The sequence below is a fragment of the Canis aureus genome, chromosome 11 (assembly GCF_053574225.1).
Source record: "Canis aureus isolate CA01 chromosome 11, VMU_Caureus_v.1.0, whole genome shotgun sequence".
Lineage (NCBI taxonomy): Eukaryota > Metazoa > Chordata > Mammalia > Carnivora > Canidae > Canis > Canis aureus.
Genome location: NC_135621.1, coordinates 71,884,637 through 71,908,462, shown reverse-complemented (window position 1 = coordinate 71,908,462; position 23,826 = coordinate 71,884,637). Strand labels below are relative to the sequence as shown.

Sequence of the window (23,826 nt, the reverse complement as noted above, 5' to 3'; positions counted from 1 at the left end):
GAGGCGCGTGGAGCTCCCCGCCGTGGTCCCCGCGGCTGCGGTCGCTGCTGCCCAACCCAGGACCCGGCCGCTCCCGGGCCCGCCCGCCCAGACCCTGGTCACTGGGCCTGTGCTGCGGAGCCCGGCGCTGGCGAGCACAGTGGGAGCCACCAGCTCCAAATGGGGGGGTCTTCAGTTGTCTGGGGGGACTTGGGCTCCAGGTGGGTCATGCACGGGGCAGACCGTCGCGGGGCGCCTGTGGGCTTGGTCCCCCCGAGCCTCACCCCGGGCGCGGGATCCCCGCCTGTCGCAAGGCTGGCAGGTCTGCAGCCAGATGGGAGGCACGCGGTGGGCGCCGTGTGCTGGGCAGCGGGCTGGTGGGGCACGAGGCGAGGCCGCCGGGGAGCAGAGGCCACCACCACACGGCCCTGGCCCTGCTTTCTGGGTCTCACATGTGGGGCATGAGCCCCCCAAGCCCACGCACCCCCCAGGACGTAAGGCGCTTATCCCCTCCACGGGGGGAGCTGAAGCTCTGCAACGGGACAGGCCGAGGATTCGCACCCGGGGCCCTTGCTGCCCTGGCCATCCTGCTGCTCTGTGGCGCTCACAGTGGGCTGTGGGTGTAGGAAGCGCCGTCCTGTGGCCGACGTGAGGCCAAATGATCTCACAGCCTCTCCCTGAAGGTTTGCGTTCAGCACAGGGGCAGTGATGGCCCTGCCACCGTCCCCCCAGCCAGCTGGGCAGGTGCCCTGGACCGCGTCATCCCGAGGCCTGGGCCGGGCGGGCCGCTCGGCCTCCTCGCCTGCCCAGGCGACACGGCCCGGGCGTTAGCAGGAGACGGCAGAGCCTTTGCCACTTCTTGGTTGACACGTTTGGCTGGTCGCCGCCCCGCAGGTGGAAGCTGCATTGGCACAGTTGCTAGCAGCTGCCACGTTACGGCTCTTCCCCTCGACGTTCCCGGGGACGCGGCCCCCCTCGTGTGCAGGGACCTCACCTGGGGGCGGCATTCATCTGTGGCCCTTGTGACCCAGAGAGGATCGTGGGGCATCCGGGTCCTCAGGTGTGAGCAGGTCCATGCGTGACATGTCACCAGTGCCCGTTAAAGGCGGGTGTTTTTCCCCGTGAGGCGACGTAAAGGGGCCGTGCCCTGCGTCGGGCCCCCAGGTGCCCTGCGTGGAGTCCGCGGCGGCCGCTTCACTTTCACAGGCGACCTGCCCCAGGGCCTCTTCTTGCTGACCCAGAGACATGCAAACTAGCTTCCAGCGTCTGTTTGGCAGCGAGCCTTGACGGGGGCGGCGTGCTCCCCCGAGCGGTGGGGAGGCCCCGCCAAGCTCACTCCCCCAAAGTGCACGCCGCGCCTCAGCCCCCAGCGGCCCTGCCCCGGAGCCGCGTCGGAGCATCTGTGCCTTACCTGTTTATTCTGTGCATCCGTGACCAGGATGCGTCCCCTCGGTACCGGAAAGGCCCAAGAGATTATTTTTCAGGGTCTAGGAATACTCAAAAACGTTTCCATATATTGGGGTGCCTACGTCCATCGAGCGTCCGACTCTTGATTTCTGCTCAGGTCGTGATCTCAGGGTCATGCGATCGAGCCCTGGGTCGGGCTCCCGGCTGGGCCTGCAGCCTGCTTAGGATTCGCTCTCTGTCTCTCTCTTTCTCTCAAGAGAAAAAAATAAAGTTTCCGTATAAATCAGCAGTGATTGCCCGTTGGCGTCGATGGAGCACTTTTGCAATGACAAAAGTCATTTCTGAGAAAAAAAAACAAAAAAACAAAACCCGAGATTTTTGAAAATCACCGTTTCATTTAAAGGACCTTGCTTGACGACCCTTCCCTGGACCACTCTCCAGCTCGAGTCCTCGGCCCCGCCGCCCCCGGGAGAGCAAGGGGAGGAAAGGCCGAGGCTTCGGGCGGCAAGGACACCGGCCGCCTCCGGCGCTGGACCCCCAGACAGCACCTCCTCATAGCAGCCCTGTCGCCCTGAGAGCAGGGGGCCGGCGGGGCTTCCGCGGAGCGTGTCGGGCCGCGCGGGGCTGCCTGGATCTGCGCTGCCATCGCCCCATCCCCACACCCGCTACCTGATCACTCTTCCTGCGACCGGTGCTCTTGCGGGGTGACGTTCAGCAGCAGAACAAGAAGAAAGGCCCCGTGGGTCCGAGTGCCCCCCGCCCATCGGCTCGCACCCCGGCCCGAGGCCCGGGCCATAAGGGCGGGACATAGCTGGGATGACCCTGGGATCGTCCAGCAGTGACGACAGCCACACCCGACCCTTAGATGGGCCTCCCCTAGTCAGGGGACGGGCTGGCCTTGGGGGGCGTCTGCAGGCTGAGGATGGAGCTGCTGTGTCTGTGCCCACAGCCGGTGGGCCCGGGGGATGGGGGAGACGGGGTCTGACCTGGGGTGTGCCTCACGGGGTGGGCAGGCGCCCAGGGAGGGGACCCGGGGGCAAGGAAGCAGGGCCTGGGCCCCGGGGCGTCCCCGCTGGGCAGGACCCACTTGGGGGCCGGGACGTCACCCCCTGTTCCACCTTCTAGACAAAGTTGTTGACTTTTGCATAAAAGTGCGTATCAGCACCCAGTGAGGTCATCGCCCCGTGTCTCCAGCCGCATGTCCCCCAGGGGTCAGGGGGTGGCCAAGGGCTGGGCCAAGGTTGCTGCCGAGGCGGGACGTTGAGGGTGGAGACCCAGAGCCCAGAGTAGGCCCGCGGTCTGTCCATTTGCAGCCTGCGTGCTGTGGCGGCAGGTGGCTGCAGCCGTCGTGAGCCCGGGAGGCCCCAGTCCAGCCCGTGGGCCGCGTGGGAGGCGCGTGGTAAGCAGGGTGCACCCAGCAAGCTCCCAGGAGCTCCCACGTGAGCCCGGGTCGTCGTCCAGGCACCAGCGCCTCTCAGCTCCTCCTGGACGTGGAACGTGGGTCGCGGCTCCGAGCCTGCAGCTACCTGGACAGGGTTCCGAGGCCCCGGCCGGGGCTGCCCCGGGGCACACACGTCACCCGGGGTGGAGACCTCCAGGGGAGCCCGGGGACGCTGCACAGACTGGAAGGGAGCCATCAGTGAAAGCCCCTCGGGGAAGTGAGAACATCAGGATCAAGAGACCATGGACTCGTGTGGCTTCGACACCGTGGGTGTTGAGCCTGCTGGCGGGTCTCTCCACCCCGTGCTCTCGGGCGGTTGTTTGCATGTTTGCCTTTTAATTTTTCGAGAGGGACGGGGGTCCTCCGTCTGAGGTGGACGGGCAAGGTTTGGGAAGACGTTGACGTTTGAACCAGGCCTTGAAGGTCGCCCTCGGCCTAGGAGGGTGGAGAGGACGCAGGGGCAGGTGTGGACAGCGGGAGAAGGCCAGGGAGTCTTCTTTCCACCCTGTCGTATGGAACCGACCGCGTCTCGCGTCCCCACCCCTCACCTGGACTTCTCGGTGGCCTCATCCCCGCTCTTCCAATTTCCAGTCTTGCCTCCATAAGGCTTCTTCCCTTCCCGGTGTCCCGGGCGATGCTCCTGACACGTACATCCAGTGCCGTCGTCCCTCCGCTCAAACGTGTCCAGCGTGGAACCCAGACACCTGGCTGTCCCCTGGCCTCTCCCCAGCCTTGTGTCCCACCACCGTCCTGTTCCACCTTCTTGCTCTTCCTTGAACACGCGGAGTTCACTCCTAGCTCAGCACCTTGGCCTTTGCTGTTCCCTCAGCTTTGGGTGCTCTTCCCCCCGGCATTTGTAGGACTGGTTCCCTCATTCTGTTCAAGTCGCCATTAGATGTCACCAGTTGCGACCCTGCGACTCTATCTCCCTGTCCTCCTCTCTCTCTCATCATCATCCCATGATGAAAGAAATGCTCCGGTGTCTGGACTATTACTTGGAGAGCTCCCGCCACAGAAACGTTCTACAGGTGTCTTCTTATTCCAGAATGAAAGAACCTAGATTTTACAGAGTCTGCATTAGCCGCTCCTGCTCAGCTAGGACCCCAAGGGTTGGCCTCTGTGGGTCGCACTCCCTGACCACCTCCGGATGGTCTGACGGGTTGAGCTCGGAAAGGAACCGAATTCGTTCAACAGGTGCTGTCGAGAGCTCGCCCCGTGTCGAGCGCTGCTCTCCGCGCCCGGGGTTCAGCCAGCTGAGAAAGTCCATCTCCCCCGACACATCACTTGTTACCATGGAGACGGGAGATAAGCCCACGTATGACCGTGTCGGAGACGGAGGGGAAGCCGCTTGCTTCATCACCTTGCTGGGAGGTCTTCCCGGAAGGATGATGTTGGGCAATTCAAAGCCCCCCCGCCCCGTGCTCTCTCGTTCTTTCTCTGCCTGAATTACTGTTTGCAAGGACAGGAGGAGGGCCGTGGAGTTGGTCTCCGTGACGGCGGCTTCACTGGGGTCCGATCAAGGCCGAGCCTGGCACCCACCGGGGAGCCCACGCTCAGATGTAGCCAGAGAGCCAAGAAACTGGGTGAAACCACCGTCTAGCAGGTCTTGTTTTCTGCTGCCTCGGCCTCGGAGCTGACAGCCGGTGGACAGCTTTGAAGATTGTGTTCACGGCCCATCCTCAGCTGAGACTGCGTGTCCACGACGTGTTACCTGTCGTACGTTAGGAGTCGCCGGAGCAAGGCCAGTGGCCCCGGAACCGCGATACCGGGTTTCCTTGGTTTTCACAAGGCCTCAGGTCTCCGCCACAGCCTTCCCAGGAGGACATTTTCCCTGAACTTAGGGAAGCCCCAGGACGGGACACGTTGGAACGTAGAGTAAATAATCCAGCTTCATAGTGTTAGAATCGTCACCGGCTGTTTTTCTAACGGACTTTTGTTTCTTTATTTTTTTAGTAGTTTCAGGTTTAATAGAAAAATTGAGTGTAAAGTACAGAGAATTCCCATAACTTCCCCTACTATCACCCTCTCGCTTGAGACGGTACATATGCTACAATCGACGAGCCAATGTCAGCACATTGTTATTAACAAAAGTTAATGTTTTTCTAACCAAACAAACAAGCAATCAGCAGAATTGGGCCTATAAGTACAGGGAACAAATGGGCGGTTTCCAGGGGGGTGGGTGTGGGCAAAAAGGGCGCAGAGCGGTGTCCAGGCTCCCAGGCACAGAGTGACTGTGGTCACGGGGCGCCAGGCACAGCAGACGGAGGAGACCCGTGGGATCTGGTGTGTCTCGTGGGGACGGCGGAGGCGCGTTGGCGGCGAGCACAGCACGACCTTTAGGAGTGGTCGCATCGCTGTGCGTGCACCTGAAACTCATGTGATGCTGTGGGCCAGCCGTGCTCAAGAAATAATAATAATAGTCCAGAGAAGAGCATTAAGAAGTACCGATCGGCCCCACGGACTCAACCACAGGGTCGTTTAGAGCCATGACTGACGGCCGACAGTCACGGCTGAAGGGCGGACCATCCCGTTCTGCAGTGTGGGCGGTACTCGCGGGAAGAGCTCGGGTCTGAGCCTACAAGAGAAACATTCAGAAGGAGAAACCCCAAACTGCTGAGAAAAGTGGTATCGCGCCCCCCCCCCCCCACACACACACAAAAAATGTTCATACTTTCTAACGTTGAATTTAACCTGAAATCCGCAGTCTGCACTAGCGCTGATTCTCTGTGTCGTCCGTTCTGGGACGTGTGGCGGACGAGCCCCCGGCCGTCGTGAGTCCCGCGGGGTTGCTGCTCTGCCCCGAGTCCCCGTCTTTCCCTGTTGATCTCCGCGTCCCTCCTCCACCGCTGGCACCGACCCGTCTTCTCAGTCTCCGTATGTTTCCTTTTCCGGGATGTCCTAGAGTCGGACTCGCAGTTTAGAGCCCCTTTGGATTGGCTTATTTCACGTAATACGATGTGTCCAGTTCTCCAGTGTCTGGATGCACCACGGTCTGTCCTTCACCCCGAGGGGCCTCCTGGCTCCTTACAAGTGTCGGCGGTCAGGCCGCTGCACGCGTGTGCGCAGGTTTCCCTGTGGACCCGAGTTCTTGGTCATTTGGGTCAATACCAAGAAGCTCTGCTGCTGGACCACATGGTCCCACGAGGTCGCACTTTGCCGAGAACCACTCAGCTGTCCCCTAAGCAGCTGTACCGTCTCACCCGCGGGTTTGCTTCTCACATCACCTTCATTTATGGAGTCTGGTTGTTTCCTAGGCAATGCCTCGGAAGCACGCCGAGCGTCCGCCGACACCCTCTTCTCACCGCGCTCCCCTCCGGCCCGACGCGCAGGGCGCCCCCCACGTAGCTCCCGGGCACCCTCCCGCTCTTGCCTCAGCTGACCCGTCCCAGTGCAAAGTGTCCTCTTTCCGCTGCTCCCTCTTCCCTTTTGCTTCTCATCCCGACCCTCCCGACCCTCTTGAGCCTCTGCGGAACCCCGAGACTGTGAACCACCGGGATCAGGGGCTGTTTGTGCTCCGCCCGTCTCATGACAAGGGGTGGGCTTCCTGCCGTGCAGCCCGGGCACTTCGGGTTCCCACGGGGAGACCGACAGTCGTAAGGATGGAGGGAATCCCGGGGGGAAGCATCCGTTAAAGGAGAGCGAAAAAAAAAAAAAAGGAGAGCGAGCCGATGAGTAGGACGCGGCTGGAGGCCGTTCACGGGCTCCCACGATGGCCGCCACCCCGGGTCTGGGCTGAGGCTGCGCACCCTGCGCTTGGAGGGCCGCCCGGCAGGTGCAGAGCCTCCCACCCGCGTGCGCTATGGACCCCGCACGGCGCGGATCCCGTGTGTGGCGGCCCTGCTCTCCCTGCCCCGGTAGCAGCAGTGCCCCGGTCGTGGCGGCGGCGGGATCCACCCCCACAGGTGTCCAGAGCCGCGAGGCGCTGCCGGTGGTGGGGGCTGCTCGGGCTGTCCTCGCAGGCCGCCTAGCGCCTCCTCCCCCGTGTCCGGGCCTTTCCCACCCGGGCGCTCCCCCTCCCGCCCCCGCGTCCGGGGCCCGGGGAAGCACTGTGCTGTGGATTGAGAAATGAGGGGTCACAAGAACTGCAGGGTGTTTTCCCCTCAGCTCTTCAGACTGCAGTTCCCAGAACGCGTTCCCTCTGCTTGCCCTGCTTCCCTCTCGGGCCTCGTGTGCTGCAGCGAGTCCTCCCGACGGCGTCGCCCCAGAGCCCCAGGCTCTGTCCACCCCCCGTTCCCAGGCCGAAGTCCCCCCATGTCCCGTTGCTCCTGGTCGTGGCCCGGGCACCATGGTGCGATCTGCACGTGGCTCTGGGGGTGTCCCGGGAGCGGCAGCGGGGAGGCCGGAGCTGTCGCCACGGGCTGCTCCGTGCAGGAATCAAGGATCGCTTATTTTGTCACCTCCTCCCAGCATGGCACCTGCTCCTGCGCCAGTTGCTGGGGTGGCTGTGCTGGGGCCTGAGGGGCCCAGGGCTCGGCCTGGCTCGACGGGGGCTACGGGGCCGACCGCGCTGTTCCGAGGTCCAGGCAGGGCCTGGCGGGGGACGGAGACGCGGCACGGGGACGGACCTCGTGGATGGGGCGGGGCCCTCGCGTCCCGGTGGACGCTCCCGGAGCTGCCATTCCATTTCTGAGTTTCCTGGCGGCCGGGTACCGACTCCCCGGGCCCACCTGGTCCTTGTGGGTGCAGCCGGCGCCCCTGCCGCTCTGGCCTGGCCTGGGCTCCAGCCCGTGCCTGCTCCCACTTTCCCTGGGACAGTCCCGCGTAGCCTCGCCATCCGGGGCCCGGGGTTCCCTCGGGGTTCCCGCGCCCCGCCTGCCGCCGCTTCCCGGCACCTCACCGCTCGGCCCTGGCCCAGCCGTGGCTGACTGAGCAGCCTCGACCCTCCAGCCGGCGGGGAGGGCAAAGGGTGGACCTGCGTGGGGGGGACACGGGGCCGGTCCTGCCCGACGTGATGCGGGGCGCATCCTCAAGAGCCCATTTTTTCGATAAAGACATTTTGCCCTGAAAGCTCCTTGTTTTGGAGGTCGGGTCCTCTTAGAGCAGGTCAGCGCGGCACGTCGAGGAGGCTGATGAGGCCTGAGCTGGGGCATCGGCAGGGGGGCGGGCGGGCAGGGGCGCTGGGCTCGAATGCGGGGTGGGGGGTGGATGATGCCATGGTTCCCCAGCCCTGCCCGGAAGCCAACAGGAGCAGCAGCTCAGGGATGAGGCGACCTTGCGTTTGAACACGGGGCTTGGGATTGGGGTCGGGTGCAGGGCAGCATCCGTGGGAACCCGCGATGGTGGGGCCCATCCCACCCCCTTTGCTCTCGTGTGGGACGGTCTGTTTCTCTGTGTGTGGAGCCTTGCGGAGGCCGCGCGAGCAGCTGTCGTCCCTACGTAGGACTGAGGATGCCAAGGGCTGGGCAAGGCCAGTGATGGGACGCGGCCAGGGCCTGACAGCAAGGGCAGCAGTAGTGGGGGGCTGAGTGGGGGGCAGACCCTCCTGCTCTGACCTAACGACTGCATCAGGAAGGAAAACGGCCCAGGGTTGCAACGCGAGCCACCCGTCTGCTCATCTCATCTCCGGGACCCCAAAGGTCCCCCCTCGGTACTTGGGCTGTTCCCCATCCGCAGATGCATCGACAGGGGTGCGGGGAACCCCTAGGAGCACCCGGGCAGCACCGGCTTCCGTAATGTCGTGGTCATGAAGTGCGGCCTTAGGCACGTCCGGTGGCCTCAGCACTGACGCCCCTCGTCAGGAGGGCAGCCGGGCACCAGGCCCGCTGACCCGAGCGCATCCCTCGTGGGTCGTGAGCTGGTCCAGACGGTGCTGAGACGGAGCTGGGGCGAGCTCGTGGAGGACCAGACGAGGGCCTCGCTCTGTGCTGACGTTTGCCGTGAACGTCCTGCCGACCTGAAGGACAGTGACGGCAAAGCAAGCTCGCTCGCCGGGTTTGCTCCGTGGGATCCTCACCCAAGGCAGGGCCCCACCTGCAAGGAGTGCGTGTGCGGCCGTGTGTCCGCCCGCGGCCCCGGCCCCGGCCCTGGATCCTCCCCGGTGCCTGGAGTTCAAGGCCGGCAGGCGTCCGGGCCCAGCTCGGGCATCCACAGACGCAGAGCCCGCGAGGCGGGGCGGCGAAGCGAGCGCCGGGGCTGACCCCCCGCAGTGACCCCGCGGCTTGGGCTCCTGGCCTCTGTCCCCCGCGTCACGGCGCACGCCTGTCCCTCGCGGGAGAGCACACGGGGAGCTGGTGTGCGTCCCCCGTGCTTCACGGAGGAGTGCGAGCCAAGTCGGGCCCCGTGGGCTGAGCCTGCAGCACCTGTCACCCGTGAGCTGGGTGACCTGGGGCACATGCTTTGTCCCCTGCGCCCTGACTTCCTCCAAAATGGGAGCGCGGTGGTACCGCCTTCCTGGACTTGCTTTGACCGCGGAGACTCCGCGGGGCACGTGGTCAGTGCCGGAGCTCACACTGCGGCTCGCGGGGACGCATGGGCGGGAATCCTAGGACGGAGCCACGTGCGGACAGAGCGGGAGGCCCCTGAGGCACAGAGACATGTCCCACATCGCGGCTGCGTCTGGGCAAAGGGGTCAGGACCTCACAGGCCCGGGTCTGTAACCGGAAGCTGCCCCTTCCCCGCGCGGTTGGCTTGTTTGCATCGCGACACGCCACCTGCCGCACGGCAGACCTTTCAAATGACTTCCCTGGGGGACACTCTGCTCGGGGGGCGGGTCCCACCTGCCCTGTAAAAGCAGTGACCAGATGCTGGGACGGTGAAAGAAAGGCCGCTCTGTGCCGCAGGCCCGTCTCCCGGGGTGATTCATTCCCACGTCACGTATTTTCTGCGCTCTCCCTGCTGTCCCCAGAGCGTCCCGATCCCGTCCGGCCAGTTCTTCCACAAATCCCTGTGCCGCCGGGCCCGACACCCTCCGAGGTGTCACTGAGGCCTCTGGGCGCCGGGCAAGCGTGAGCCGTGGGCCCCCTCCGTGGAGAGGAGCCGTGGGCCGCCCTCCGTGCGCCGCGCCAGCCGGGACGTGGGTGGACAGTCTCGCGGGGACAAGCTCACTGCCCCCCGGTCCCTCCAGCGCCTCCTGGTCCCAACCGCGCTGTGTCTTCTTTCTCTTTCTTCTACTCGGTTGTTTTTTTCCTTCTTCTTTTTTCTTTTTTTTTTCGTTTTTTTTTTTCTTTTTTTCTCTTTTTTTTTCCTACTCAGTTCTTACCCTGAAACCAGCGTTGCCACCTGAGCCAAAACCTCTTAGGTTTAAAAATCCTGAGGTCAGGCCTCGTCCCAGCGTCCGCTGTGCCGTTGAAATCGCGCCGTGTTTGCGGGTAAAGCTTGATGTGGGATGAAATTCCTGTCCCCGAGGCCCGGGTGTCGCGTGGCCCCTTCAGGCCCTGCTGTGCCCACACGGTCGCCCCTGCAAGTCCTCGGTAGACCTCAGCCCTGCTGCGGGGCCCTCGCTCTCGGTACCCTCGGCCTTCTGCGCTGCTGCTGCGCCCCTCATGACCGTCCAGCCCTGGGTACCGGGCCACGGGGGTGGGGGGTCCTGGCTGCACCCCCAGCACCCACCCTCCCCCTCTGCACCCCTCTTCCGCCTGCATTGGCTCCTGACCTGCAGGACCCGGGCGTCCTCCTCCAGAAGGACCCTCCCTCCGTCCCCCGACACCAGCCTCACCCTCACCCTTTGGCTCGGGTGCCCTGGCTCATGGATCTTAATATGGAGGAGACGTGCAGCTCTTGACTTCTGGGGGGAACAGTGGACCCCAAGGTGGACTGGGCTGGAGCCTGGGTCGGAGCCTGCCAGATGCCAGGGCGGGGTTCCCGGGGGCCTGAGGTGCTTCTCCCAGACTGGACGCCAGAGCAGGTGTCACGAGGGTGTCCTGATCCCACGTGCGGGTGCGGGGCTGCCCCGGGGGCCCAGGGCACGGAGGGCCAGCACCTCGGGACAGCCCGGCCCGTCAGTGCACAGGCTGTGCGGTGGCTCCGGTCTGTGAACCCACAGGACACGTGGATGAGCCTCTTTTTTGACTTTCTGTTGGAAACTTTAAGTTCGGAACAGCTGAGCCCTAAGCACCGCAGTCCTTGCCCCGAGGGCCGGCCCGGGCGTCCGCGCTTCTTCGGGTGAGGATCAGCTTTCATGGGTCATTTCTTTTCCCCACTTCACCGCTTCCCCTTTTCTCTTTCCTGAAGTCTGTGATCCAGGGATCCCCCTATTTGCAGCTACTTAGGCAGGAATGATGCAAAGGCAGCTGCCGGGGGGCCTGTGGCAGGCAAGGGGACCCGTGGCCGGGCCGCGGCCTCCATCTGAGCCCTGTGTGGCCTTGAAGCCGCCGTGGTGGCGCCGGTGCCGTCCCCACTCAGGTGCCCTGTGCTTCGGTCGGGCCGCAGGGCCTGCCGGGACACGGGTTCCTGGACGGCCTCCACCCGGCTGCCCGCTCGCCGTGGGGGGATCAGAGGCACAGACGCTTCCGGAACAGAGGCATGGACTTGGCCGGGGCCCGCGGGGTCTGCTGTTCGTGCACCCTGGGGCTGTGGCCGGGACCGGCGGGTGGCGGGTAGGGCGAGTGCGGTGCTGACTCGGCGCCGGCCTGGGCCTGGGCGGACCTGGGCTCGCGCTGACTCCAGGGCCTGGGACAGCCCTCGCCCCTGCAGGCCTCGCTGCCTCCTGTGAAACCACGTGTTTGCAGGGGGACGGGGGGCAGGTGGCAGGGAGGCCGGGAGACGCGGCATCGAGGGTGACGGTGGGACCAACTGAGGCATGAGCCCACGGGCCGGGCCTGGAGAGCAGAGGCCTCCCCCTCATCAGCACCAGCTGTGGCTGAACCCGGTTGGGGGGGCAGCGCGGGGCGGCTGCTGCTGCCTGTGGGATTCCGGGGGTGTGCAAGGGAACCTCCCTGCGGCTCCGATCACAGGGAGAGACCCAGTGGCTCTCTCTGTGGGACGACAGGTGTCACACACTCCGACTGGTTCCCACCGTGCCCCGGGGCTGGCCGCGCCGCAGGGAGGATCCACGGTGCACAGCCCGCCCGGGGGCGAGGGTCCCGCCGCCTGGTCCCGGCCGTCCTGGCTCCACCCACGGAGAGGACACGGCGGGCACGGACGCGGCGACTACCTCATGGTTCGGGGACACCTTGTGGCGGCCGTCGGCGCCTCCTCCAAGGTACACGAGGAGTCGTCGCCATCTGTGTGTCCCTCGGGCCACAGAGTGTGTGGTCACCAGACGCGGGTCCGAGTCCGTCCAGAGCTTTCCCGCCAGGACGGCTCGCAGGGGGGAGGCGCGGAGGGACCGGAGCAGCTCCAGCCCGCAGCGCCCTCCCCGTGGCCCGCGGTCCGCACCGCCTCCCCCCTGCCGCCGGCCGGTGCGTGGCCCCGTGCGTGTCTTTGCTCCTCGGCCCTAGGAAGCCCGTCTGATTTTGCGCACGCGGTTGCGTAGGCCCCGGGAGGTTCCTTCCTCGTGGGCGCCGTGCCGCTGTTTCCAGGATCCCCTGGCGCCGTGGCGTGAGGGCACCGAGCATCCCCGCCGGCGGGCGTGTGCAAGGGCCCCCGCAAGGTCTCACGGCGTCCCCTGCTCGACTGCGACCCGAGGGCGGGCTGTGATGCTCTGCGGTTGCAGCCTTGGAAATCTTCACGTCTTACCTTTAAATTTGTATTTTGTGCGTGAAATCCCGCGAGCCCCCTGACCGCCACCTCCCTGCCTCCCCGAGGGCTCGCGGCCCCGCCGCCGCCCCGGGAGGGCCCAGACCCGAGGTGTGGGTGTGAGGGGCTTGCACCCCAGGGCGCCCGCAGTACGGCGCGGCGGCAGGTGCCGTCATCCCGAGCTGGCAGCTCCGTGGCAAGGCCAGTGGGTGACCAGGCAGGGACGAGGCCCCCTCCGGGTCCCCCAGCGTCCTGGCGGGGAGGCTGTGATGCGGTCGCTGTCTGCGGGGTCGGGGTCCCCGGGGAGGAGCAGTACTAGGGTGCCCTGCCCCGTGGGTCACAGCGCGTCATCCGCACGTGCTCACGTGTCCCTGGGCCGCGGGTCCCCCAGGAATCCACGTGCCTCGAGAGAGGCGGCGTAAAGCCCGAAAGGGCCGTGGCCACGGCCGGCGACTCCGATGCACTTAACGCCCCTGAATTGGACGCTTAAAATGCTCGCAAAGTAAATCTTTTGTTTCGAGACAACTTCAAAAGTTACACAGTAGCAAAGAAACAAACCGGAGCGCAGGGGCGCGGGCGGGCAGAGGGAGGCGGGAAGGACGGAATCGGCTGGCACTGAGCTGCCCCAGTGGCGGTCCTTGCCCTGGGTCCCCCGGTTCCCGGCCAGCCCGGCCGTCGCCCCTCCAGCGCCGCCCCCCGGCCCTGAAGGCTTTGCCAGCGGATGCTCACCTGTCCTCTTCTCCCCGCACAGGTGTCCTGCTGGCCGCGGGCCAGGCCCTGGAGAACAGCACGTCCGCCCTGAGCGGTGAGTCCTGCCCGGGGGTGCGCGGCGAGCGGGGGGAGCGGGCGGGCCGGTTCGTGGGGCCTCCCTCTGGGCGTCCCCAGGGGCCCCGGCCTGGGCTCGGTGGGCTGTGCCCCAGGGTCCCGGGTGCAGGGGCAGGGGCGGGCGGGCAGGGGCGCCGTGGAGCTGGGGACTCTCAGAGGGAGGTGCCCCGAGAGGGGAGCCGGGGTTCCCGAGCCGCGGTCTGCTCCTGCCCGCTGGTCTCTGTTCGCTGCTCTGGGGGTCACCTCGGGACATTTCGAGGGACCTTGCCCTGGCTTCAGAGTCCTGGGCGGCGTGGGAAGAGTGGGAGGCCACGCTCCGGGCCCGGAGCATCCGCCGCTGGCGTGTCTGGCGCTTCGCGGCGCCCGGTGCACTCGTAGTTGTGTGGGGCCGCCGCGGGGGGAAGCGACGTGACTGCTGCTCTCTAAGCCGCGGCTTTGAGTTGTACGTTTCTCCACGTTGCTGCAAAGCCTTGAGATGCATCTTTTTAAAACGTCACCCTCGGGCGCCCGGATGGCGCGGTCGGGGAAGCCGCTGGCTCTCGGTCGGGCTCAGGCTGCGGTTGGGGTAGTGGGGCCGCGCCCCGCGTCGGGCTCCTCGCTCAGCGCCTGAGGTCCCCCACCCCTCCCCCAGGCTTGTAGGGGACTTGCTCCCCCCACCCCGTAACTAATAAGTGGATCTTTCTGAAAACGTCGGGATCCACGAAAACGGACTGTGTGGTTCAGTTCGCTGCTCCCTGCTGGGCCTCACATGGCGTCCAGTTAAATCACGGTGCCCCCCCACCCCCGCACACCCAGGGCCTTTCCCTTCGGTCGGGGGCTTTCCTCGGGGTGCTCCCTGGGACACGAATATCCTTGTGACCCCCGCGGCGAGTCGCCAGCTAGCCCTCCGCGTGCAGGGAGCCAAGTTCCTCGCCGGCAGTGTGAGTCCCGGGCCCCCGCTGGATGCCCCCCCCCATAGTCACCCGAGGGAGGTGTGCGCGGGGAGGGGCGGTTCCTGTGCGTTCACGGTCCTCCAACCGGCCGCACGGCGCCCCTGTACCCTGCTCGTCTCTTCCACTCCTTGTCCCTCCAAACGCTGGGAGACGATGCTGCCTCTGTAGCCCTGAACCCTCCACTCGGAGCCATCACCCTTGAGGCACTCGAACCCCGAAGGTGTCCAAGCCACTTGGGGGCCTATGATGCCACGGAAGAGGATGCCTGGCTCCCCCGTGTTCCGCTCGACCAGGGTGGGCGGGCGCATCCCAGAGCGGTGCCCCCGAGGCCCGGGGTCAACCAGAGTGTCCACCTTTCCTCCCCTGTCAGCGAGGGCTCAGCTGTGCGTCTGTGGGGGGTGCGGTGGGGGCCCCCTGGCTGCCTCCGGGCGTCCCGGCTCACATCCTCAGCCCCATGGTCCTCGCTGTAGGAGCCGAGAGGCCAAGAGCCAGCTCCTGTCCTGAGTCACCTGCGGGTGGTGAGTCGCAGTGACGGCAGACGCTGATGCACCCCAGTGCCGCTGCCTGCTGCCTCCTGCCCCTCTGCAGCCCCTCACGCCGGCGGCAGAGCCCCGGGGCCACCCCGGAGCCTGTCCCCTCAGGCGCCGCTCCTGCCCAGGCCCTGGGGGGCCTCCCGGTGTTTCAGGGACAAGCGTGGGAAGACCTGCCGTGCTCATCCCGGAGCGCCGGTCCTTGCTGCGCTGCTGACCAGCCTCTGTTCCCGTTTCTGAATTTGCTTCTGCGCGAACGTCTCTGTCCCAACGAGTCCCCGATGTTCACTCTTCCTCTTCACGGCGTGTCGCCAGAGAGCCGGTCACGCCCTGCAGGGCTTCACAGCCCCCGTGACGGGCAGAGGGCGCCGTGTGCCGGCTGAGAGCAGGGGCAGTGCCACAGCCCCGAGCACCGGGCGGGCACCGGGAGAGCCCAGCGTCGACAGGGGCCTGTGGAGGGGGGACGTGGGCTGCTTGCCCGGCCCCCGCGGGCCCCTCAGCTGTGGGCCTCGGGCCCGGGCAGGTGGATGGAGCAGCTCTCGCCGTTTGTACTCCCGCTCCACCTGCCTCGCGGGACCCAGGCCGGAGTCCGGAGAGGGCTGGGCCAGGGGACAAGTCCAGACGGCGGCGGTGGTGTCACGGCCCCCTCGCCGAGGGCTGGGGCTTTGCAACCGCATCAGCTTGTTTGCTTCACTTCCTCTTCCTTGAGGGCAGCCGTACTTCTCTCGGAGACGCCCCAGCCCCGGGAGGCCTCGACCACCCCCGCGCACCCCACTCTGACCAGACGCAGCCGAAATCCTGTTGCGGGTGCAGCGCAAACGGGGGGGCCAACCCCCAGCCACTCCCTCCACCCCTGCCGTTGGCGTGTGTGTCGCACTCTTGGCCTCGTCAATAAGCAACGCCGTTTGCGACCGAGCTCGGTGGGAATCTGCGTACGTGCAGGAGAAGTAAGCGTGAAATGAACCCGCACACGCCCGTCGCCCAGCTTCAGCCACGAGCATCGGCTGCCGCTTTTCTTTCCTCGGTTCTCACACCGTTTGGATTTTCTCCCTTGGCGGGGACGTGTGAGAGCAGAGCCTGTGTCACTTGTGAATGTTACTTAGAGCCCAGACGAGGACTTGGGAAACAAAGCCAGAGTCGCATCACAGCCACGAAAGCAAGAGGAGCCCTCTTGTCAGATCCTTAAATCTGGAGGGTAGAGGACGCTGCGTTCGGTTTTGGGTTGTACTTCGCTTAATCTGCTTTTCCTTTAATGTCTTCATATTTTGCTCTCTACTTACATTGCCTTCCGGGTGAACACTGCTCGTTGAGTGTGCTCCTTAGTGTCCTGGGAGACTGACTCGCACCTCTGCATCCCTCCTCCCGACCCCTTTGTGCTCTGGATGTCGGCAGGCACCTTCCTAAGTCTCAGAGCTGTCCACTTAGCTGCAAAGACGGGCTGTTGTAGGACAGACGCTGCAAAGCTCCATCCATGACGTGACTGTGCAAGTCTCTTCGCTCTTAACGGGCGACAGGCCTCGGAAACAGTAACGGACATAAAAAGGTTTTCATACGGGCAGCCTCGGTGGCGCAGCAGTTTAGCGCCGCCTGTGGCCCGGGGCGTGATCCTGGAGACCCGGGATCGAGTCCCACGTCGGGCTCCTGGTGCATGGAGCCTGCTTCTCCCTCTGCCTGTGTCTCTGCCTCTCTCTCTCTGCATCTCTATGAATGAATAAGTAAAAATCTTTAAAAAAAAAAAAAAAAAAAAAAAGGTTTTCATACACTCTCGAGTGCTCACACCGGAGGCCTAATCAGGATTCCGCTCTCACGTTTCGATGGAGCAGCACGGAGAGAGTTGCAGACCCTGAGCGCCAGTCGAGCGTGGGGCATGAACCCCCGGGAACGTGTGGCTTTCTTGTGCTTTCGGTGGCGGGAGGAAGTTCCATGATCTTATCACTTGAAAGTTGCCCTTGGCCTTTCTTGTTGAGGTTTCGTTGGTTTCTCCCAATCTTCCTCCCTCTCAGATTCCTAAATGTGAGGTGTAAACTACGCCAGATGCATAGGAAGCTGCATTAGTGTGGCCAGTAAGTGCTTTTCAGACATCTCCTTTGGGGGGGACGCTGGGGAGACACACGCCTTGGGCTGGCGGTCAGGAGTCGGGGCGTTGGGCCCAGCCGGTCGTGTTGCTGAGCCCCTGGGCAAGTTGTTTGTCTGTCTCCCATTTGGATCGGAGTTTCCTCACCTGTTGGACTTGAATCGGGAGGAAAGAGCCTGTGAGATGTTTCACGTGACCACTCTGATAAGTTGGTAGACATTGCCCGGAAGGCTCTGTTGGGAAGGGTTGGAAGGCTGCCTTCAGGCTCTCCGGAAATATGGCCACGATCCGTGCCTGACACCCGCCATGGACCCACGGCAGGGAGGCAAGAGTGCGACGGCCTTGTATTTCATCCTCTTGGAATCAGATGTCCTTTTGCATTTAGGTTCTCAAATTCTAGTTGCTGGGGCCAACGGAGCAGTCCTCCCCGACCCTTGTCCTATCGTGTCCCCACCACACGATAGCACGGGAACTCGTAATCCAGCCTCATAATGACCGAAGGCCACCTCAGCTGACCGCTTAGTGGGGGATTTAGGAACCGAATGCTATGGGAGTGAAGTCAGTAGTCTGGGGTTAAGGCGAAATTTTTATCTGGTTGGTTGTTAATTTGTAAAGCATGCAGAGAAACCTAGCTGGAGGCGGAAAGAGGGTGGCATCACCTGCAGCTTAGAACACCTGTCACACCCTCCCAAGAAAGGAGTTATGACCTGTCTTCAAAAGGAACCTTTTAACGCCCCTTAAAAGGGGCAGAACACAGCCGGTGAAGTTGCTGGGTGGCTCCTTGCTTAACCCTCTGAAATACTGCGCATTTCCCAGGCCGCCCGTCTGGTTCTCATGTTTTCGTGAGACTCGCTGTAATGGCCGAGGGGTGTGGCGAGGCCCTTCTCAGACACCTGGCAGCAGGCTCCGAGCTTCCCCCTGCCGTCCGCCTTGCCCGACGTGTATGCCTCGCGGAACATCCGAACCTCCGAACGTCTCCTTGCCGTCACCCGTGTCTAACACCACCCAGCTGGAGTGGGGGAGTGTTTGAAGGCTCCCTTAGGGTAGAGTCTCAGGGCTTTTTCAGAGGTGGTGGTGAAAGGACATGGAAGGATCTTATTATGCGGTGGTGGTTTATCATGGGGAAGGTCTCCGGGACCCCCGGCTTGGGGAGACGGAGGTCAGACTCGGGTGAGGACGTTGGGCCTAACTCTGCGGAGCGGGCGAGCTCCAGCTGGGGGTGCACGGAGGGAGGGAAATCAGATGACAGGAAAAAGCCTCTGAAGGCGTTGCCTGTTTGGGAAACAGGTAGAACACGGGCCGGCCGGCAACCAGGAGATCTGTTTATTGCTCATCTCGCCTAACAAAAGCTTTTCAGAACTGCACACTGCTTCCCCGTTCCATTGTCTGGAGTTTTCCCACGTGGAACTGAAGTCATTCTAAAATTAGAAGGCTCACGTGTTCTACCCAGGTACACAGTTCACTGTTCCAGATACGTGTCTGTAGCGCAGGAGGTGCGGCCTGCCTTGGAAGGGGAAGCGCCTACACCTGCGTGTGCTGGGACTTGCTCGTTTCAGAGAAGGTCTGGAGGATCGTGGGGCCTCTGCAGAGAGCGAGGGATTCTTTGCGTGCCTCTCTAGGATCTATCCCTGTCGTGCCGTTGCTCATTTCACCTTCTACGTTTTGCAAAGGAAACGATGCTGGATGAGAGGGAGGGTGGCTCAGGGTAGCAGACAGGCCTTAGGATGTGAAATCCATGATGACAGTTCTGACTCCCCAGCTGTGTGGCCTTAGTAGAGCTCCTCAAAACCCCAGAACCTCAGTTCCCCATCAATAAAATCGAAGAGCGGCATTAGGCAGTGTCCTTTCAAACCAGAAGTCACAAAATCACTCTCGTGGGTCACGGCCAACATTTTTTTTAAAAAATGAGATTGGAGAGCTGCGAATAGAGAATGTCAAGTACATCGTGTGAAGGAAGGACAAGGAATGTCTCATGATATTCTTGTTTTAGTTATGAATGGACTCCTTCTGACTGGCATTCCTCGTCATTTACCCGTATAAGCCGTCCCTGTATTGCACCCCCCGTGATGTCCAGGCCTGATTTCTTTAGTGTGAGAACTTGGACACTTAAAGTGCCATCAATCCCTCTAGACCAGCACAGTCTCCCCTCCACATACACCTAATTTCTTTATGCTTGTCGTGCTCACCTCTAATTTAAAGCAGTTATTTCCATCTACTCGCCTCTAGCAAGTCTTTCCAAAACACTCAACTTGTAATAGAAACAACAGCTGAGGCACAGGTATTTCATTTGCTTTATGTAATACGTAATTAAGTTACATAAGTACAACGAGTACAACCAAAGTAAACAGGTTTGGGGACAAAACATAAACGTCCTCTTGATAAATAGACAGCTTCACTGGTAAAAACAGAAATGGACTGGTAAACCAGACTAGCCAACGAGCTAAAATGTTGCATGCGGCGAGCGCTGGTCTTGATATTTCTAGGAAAGGACGGGATTGCATCAATCAAGAGCTTGGTTCAGGTTGAGCCCAGCTAAGAGACCATCTGCCATCTTTGAAAAGAGCAAGGCAAGTGACAAACTTGTGGATTTTTTAAAAAATCAAGGCCAATAGAAGCTTAATTCTCCCACTTTTTTAGTTTCGGGCATTTATTTAGCACACATTTATTAAATACCACCTCTTCCCAGGCACCCCAGGGTTAGACATGAGAATTAAAGAAGCCCGGACGTCAGAGGGCATAGGGTCAGACGGATAATGCGGATGACTTTTGTATCTCAAGATAAAGCATAAACATGGACAAAGCCTTGATCTATCAAGGTGGATTTCTCCGAGGACAACACCTGCTTTGACCGTATTCTGACTTCCAGCCCATATTTCTTATTCTTTGTCAAATCGTGTCTTACTCTTTCTTTTGTTCCTGCATCTACTGTGAGCTTGAAGACAATAGTCAGAAAACGTGAACGTCTCTCTGAAGGGTCCCGCTGTGAAGGGCCGCAGAGGAGCCTGCAGGGGGTCTTCAGCCACATCAGTGTAGAACTCTGTCTCCTCGAAAGGGAAAAAAGAGGCTCTGGGTCAACAAACAGTGAGGAAACAGAAAGGAACAGGCAACGATTCCCCTACGGTCGCGGACAGAGCAGGATCAAGGGCGCTGTACGGGGCGGGCCCTGCAAGACGGAGTCTGCATGTGCTCACTTCCCCGCCGAGGTCCTTATTCAAGAGGATACTTCTCTTGTAGAAATCCAAAATGCCTTGGGCAAAAAAAAAAATACACCCACAGGGTGTAGACAAAGCCAAGAGTTGCTCGTTTAGTATCTCCAGCCTGGAAAGAGGAGTTAATTCTTGAAGGACACGACGCTGCACTTGTATCAGGCTCACTGTTTTGACTCAGCAAAGCCCCAACAGTTAAAAACAAAGAGCAGAGCAAAATAAAAAATAAAAAAATAAACACAAAGAGCAGAAAACTTTCGGATGAGATCTACGTTTCTGAAAAAGGAACGGCTCAGCAGGCCGATGAGTAAGATCTGGGCTGTCTGGCTATGGAAACAACAAGATGCCAGGTGACGCCTCAGACTTACGACGTTTTAAAGGTGCAATAAAAGCTACATATTGATTTGCGGGGGGAACAGTGCGTCTTGCTCGGTTGGGCCCCGGGCGCTGGGCTGCTTTTCCGCGTGATCGGTCCTCCTTCTGACTGTGCCAGGCACCGCATGTCGCAAGAACAGAATCTGGCGACACACCAGCGTAGGTAAAAGGGGATTGATTTTTAAGGAATCCGCCGTTTGTCTACCCGGTGCCTCCCGCGAAGATAATTCTATTCCAACTCATTCTGTCTCTGGTCTCTGTGCCTCCTCGCTCGGGGTCTCCAGAGAGAATCCTACTGGGTTGTCTCCCTTGATGAGGCGCCCGCCAGCTGCTGCGGCGGGTTGGCAGGGGAGTGAGCTCTGGGTAATGGGAATGTAGGTGATTGTGATCTCCTTTGTACTTTCCCGTTTTTTACCACGTCAGCAACGAGCATATTCTAATGCGATAATCAGGAAGAAAGGGATGGGGCCCTATTTTTAAAAGGGAAGAAGAGGCAGTAGCTGCTGTGTGCCTGCGAGTCTGGCGGCCAGGGTGGGTCGTGCCAGGCCCTCCCGCACCGTCCCGTGACTGCGGCTGTCCCTACGGCTCAGGTGCGGTTTCTGGGGACCTGCCCTCCCCCCGGGACCCCACAGCTTGAGGCCCACCCTGCTCCCCTGCATGGACGGCAGGCCCTCCAGGGACCTTTCTGTGGACAGATCGGCCCCGATCCAATAGTAACCCGTCCACCTCCCAGTTCTGGGGACGCTTCTCTCGGCTCTTGTCCCGCAGCCCCTTTGGCCCCTGGATCTTGATCGACTTTGCAAAAACTCGAAGTGCCTGACACTTCTGGGTTTCAGAAGAGAAGTTGGGCCGATCCGGGCCATGGGGTCAGTCCCTAGAATGTGAGTATTTGCAACTCGACTCTCCGGGCCATGGGGTCAGTCCCTAGAATGTGAGTATTTGCAACTCGACAGGCGAAGTTCAGATTGCGCCTCTGCCACCTACCAGCTGTGAGACCTCGGGTAAACGACCTGACCTCTCTGTACCTCGGCTTCCCTGCCTGTAACAGGAATCTAGTAGCACCTGCTCCTCTGCTCCTGGGGCTCCCCTGAGGAGGGAGAGCTGCTGCACCGGGCACTCGGAGCTGTGCGCGTATACAGTAGGCGCTCCAAACGCGAACGGCCGCTGCTGCCTTGCTCCTTTGGTTATTGCCGGCACGTGTATCAGGCTCATAGGTGCCTTCTCCTGAGGGCAGGGACACCCCTTCCCTCGGACTCTTGCTCATCCTCAGCCGGATGGTGCCGGTCCTGGGAGTCTGTGCTCGTGGTGCAGGCAGAATGGGAGAGGGGGTCAAAAGGTACAAATCCCCAGTCCTAAATAAGTCCCAGGGATGTAACGTGCAGCAGGGGGAGCGCGGTCGATAACGTCGCGTTTCACGTTGTGTGGCCGTGTGGTGACGGGGCACTGGGCTCACCGCGGTGCGCGGTTCAGGGTTTACATTTAGTCCTAAAGGAAGCCTCTTACAGGTTTCTCTGAAATGACCATTAGTAGGCTAATGAACTACAAGGGATCAAAGCTGCAGGAGGTTGAGGTGACAAGGTCCGTCCGTCCGTGGGGATGAAAGCAGGGCCCCAGGCTGTGTGCAGTGCTCCCCACCCGCCAGCTGCCGGTGCATCCAGTCGGGGTGGCTCCTAGGTTAGAAATTCCCACGTTATTCTCAGGGCTTAAGCGGTCCTTGATTTCAGCTTCTCATTAGCACGTCAGGGAATTGTGCCTTTTTCATCTGTTTCAGTGCAGCTTGATGGAAAAGTGCTTAAAAATACAGAGGAGGTGAATGCGATGGCACGCGGGGTCCGGGCCTTACCTGCCCCTTGGGGATGTGAGCTCAGGTGAGTTCCGTCACCACTCTGTGGCTCAGTTCCCCCCCCCCCCCCATAGAGTGAACAACCCGGCCTGCCTCACAGCATCCTTATGAGGACTCAGCAAGATGGCATACGGGAGGGAGGCGGTTGAACCATGCCAGGGCGTCCGTCACATAAACCTTTTGGTTTAGATTTGCAAAGCTAGACAAGCAGCAGCAGCCACGGAGAGGTGGTATGTGACGTACCAGGAGGGCCTGAGCCGGCTGGCGGCACATGCACGGTCAGGGTCTGAGGGCTGCAGCGGCAAGGGCTCGGGGCCGTGGCCTGGTCACACTCAGCGGGTCGGGAAGCCCACTCGGCCACGGGGAAGTGGCGTCACGGAACCTGCCGCTGCAGCAGATGCCGAAGTGCTCAGTGTCGCTTTCGGAATTACAGTACCCGGCGCAGAGGAAGCAGCGTGGCCCTGGGGACGGGCAGCTGGGAGCGGGGACATCCAGGGGGAACGGAGGGACCCTGGAGGACAGCCACCCGCGGAAAGGCTGGGGGCCAGCCAAGGCTCCAGACGACAGGAAAGGAAGGTCGAGAAGGTCCTGGCTTCCTGGGCCAGGCGCCCGGCACGTGTCCCGGGGCCCAGCAGTGAGCACCGTGTGGTCGCTCGCCCGAGGAACCCGCAGTCTCCCGCTCGCCACGCGGAAGCCCCCAGACGCCGTATGAACAGGCTGCTCGGACCTCGTGGGCGGGGTTCGGGGAGCAGCCGATGCCCACGTGTGGGGACTGTTTAGAGTGGCTTCTCTGAGAACCGTGCGCTCCTAATTCCCCTTTTACTTGTAATGATCTGAGAATCCCAGGGGGAGCCCAGGTTAGAGACGCAGAAAGGCAGGGAAATAATTAGACCGTTACGCTGAGGGCACAGCTAATTGAGGAGCCGGAGCTGCTGGGATTCAGTGGCTCTTAGGATTAACATCCCGGTGACAACATGGAAGAAAATCGTATCTTCTCAAAAAGAAAAGGAAAAATAGTTCTTCGGTCCCCCCGAGAAAGGGGATATGATACCGAAGGGATCTGTGGCCCAATTTGAGCTGAGTCGGTCTTTCTTTCGGTATTTTCACGTTAAGAGTATTTGCTAGCCTCACGGTTGAATGGGAGAACGTGGTGCAGAGGGCTGTGCGGGCGTCGAGCCAGACGCGGGGCCCCGAGTGCGGGCGACTTGAAATGGGCGAGTGCCCCCCGCGGTGAGTGGGGCCGCGGCGGGAGGGCCGGGCGGGCTGCAGGGCGAGCCTTCAGGAGGTCCCCTGCGTCGGGCCTCAGCTCAGCCGCGGCGGGAGGCCAGGGGGTGCGTGTTTGGAGGATCCGGGATCTCTCACCTGCGGACCACGGGAAGGAGTACGGTCTCCAGACCATTCTTCAGCAAGTTAAGTTTAGCATCTGTCGAGGATTCTGAAGCAGTGACGTGTCTAGGCCCCTATCACCCCCGTGCGCCTCGAGCCACGTCGGCTTCTCTAAAAGGGTGACGGGCGCTCGCGGTCAGGAGAGAGCAGAGGAGGCCCCAGACACCTGTGTTCGCCGAGCTTGAAGGAAGGGGCTCAGCTGAGGGGTCCCGC

At 61.9% G+C, this 23,826-nt stretch overlaps 1 protein-coding gene across 1 annotated transcript in view; it reads left to right on the top strand.

The window, feature by feature from the left end:
* Positions 1 to 23,826, top strand: part of TGFA (transforming growth factor alpha) — a 79,273-nt gene that overhangs the window by 12,876 nt on the left and 42,571 nt on the right. The window contains exon 2 of the mRNA XM_077915819.1: positions 13,194 to 13,247. Within this exon, the coding sequence (XP_077771945.1) occupies positions 13,194 to 13,247 (54 nt within the window). The remainder of the gene's footprint in view (positions 1 to 13,193; positions 13,248 to 23,826) is intronic.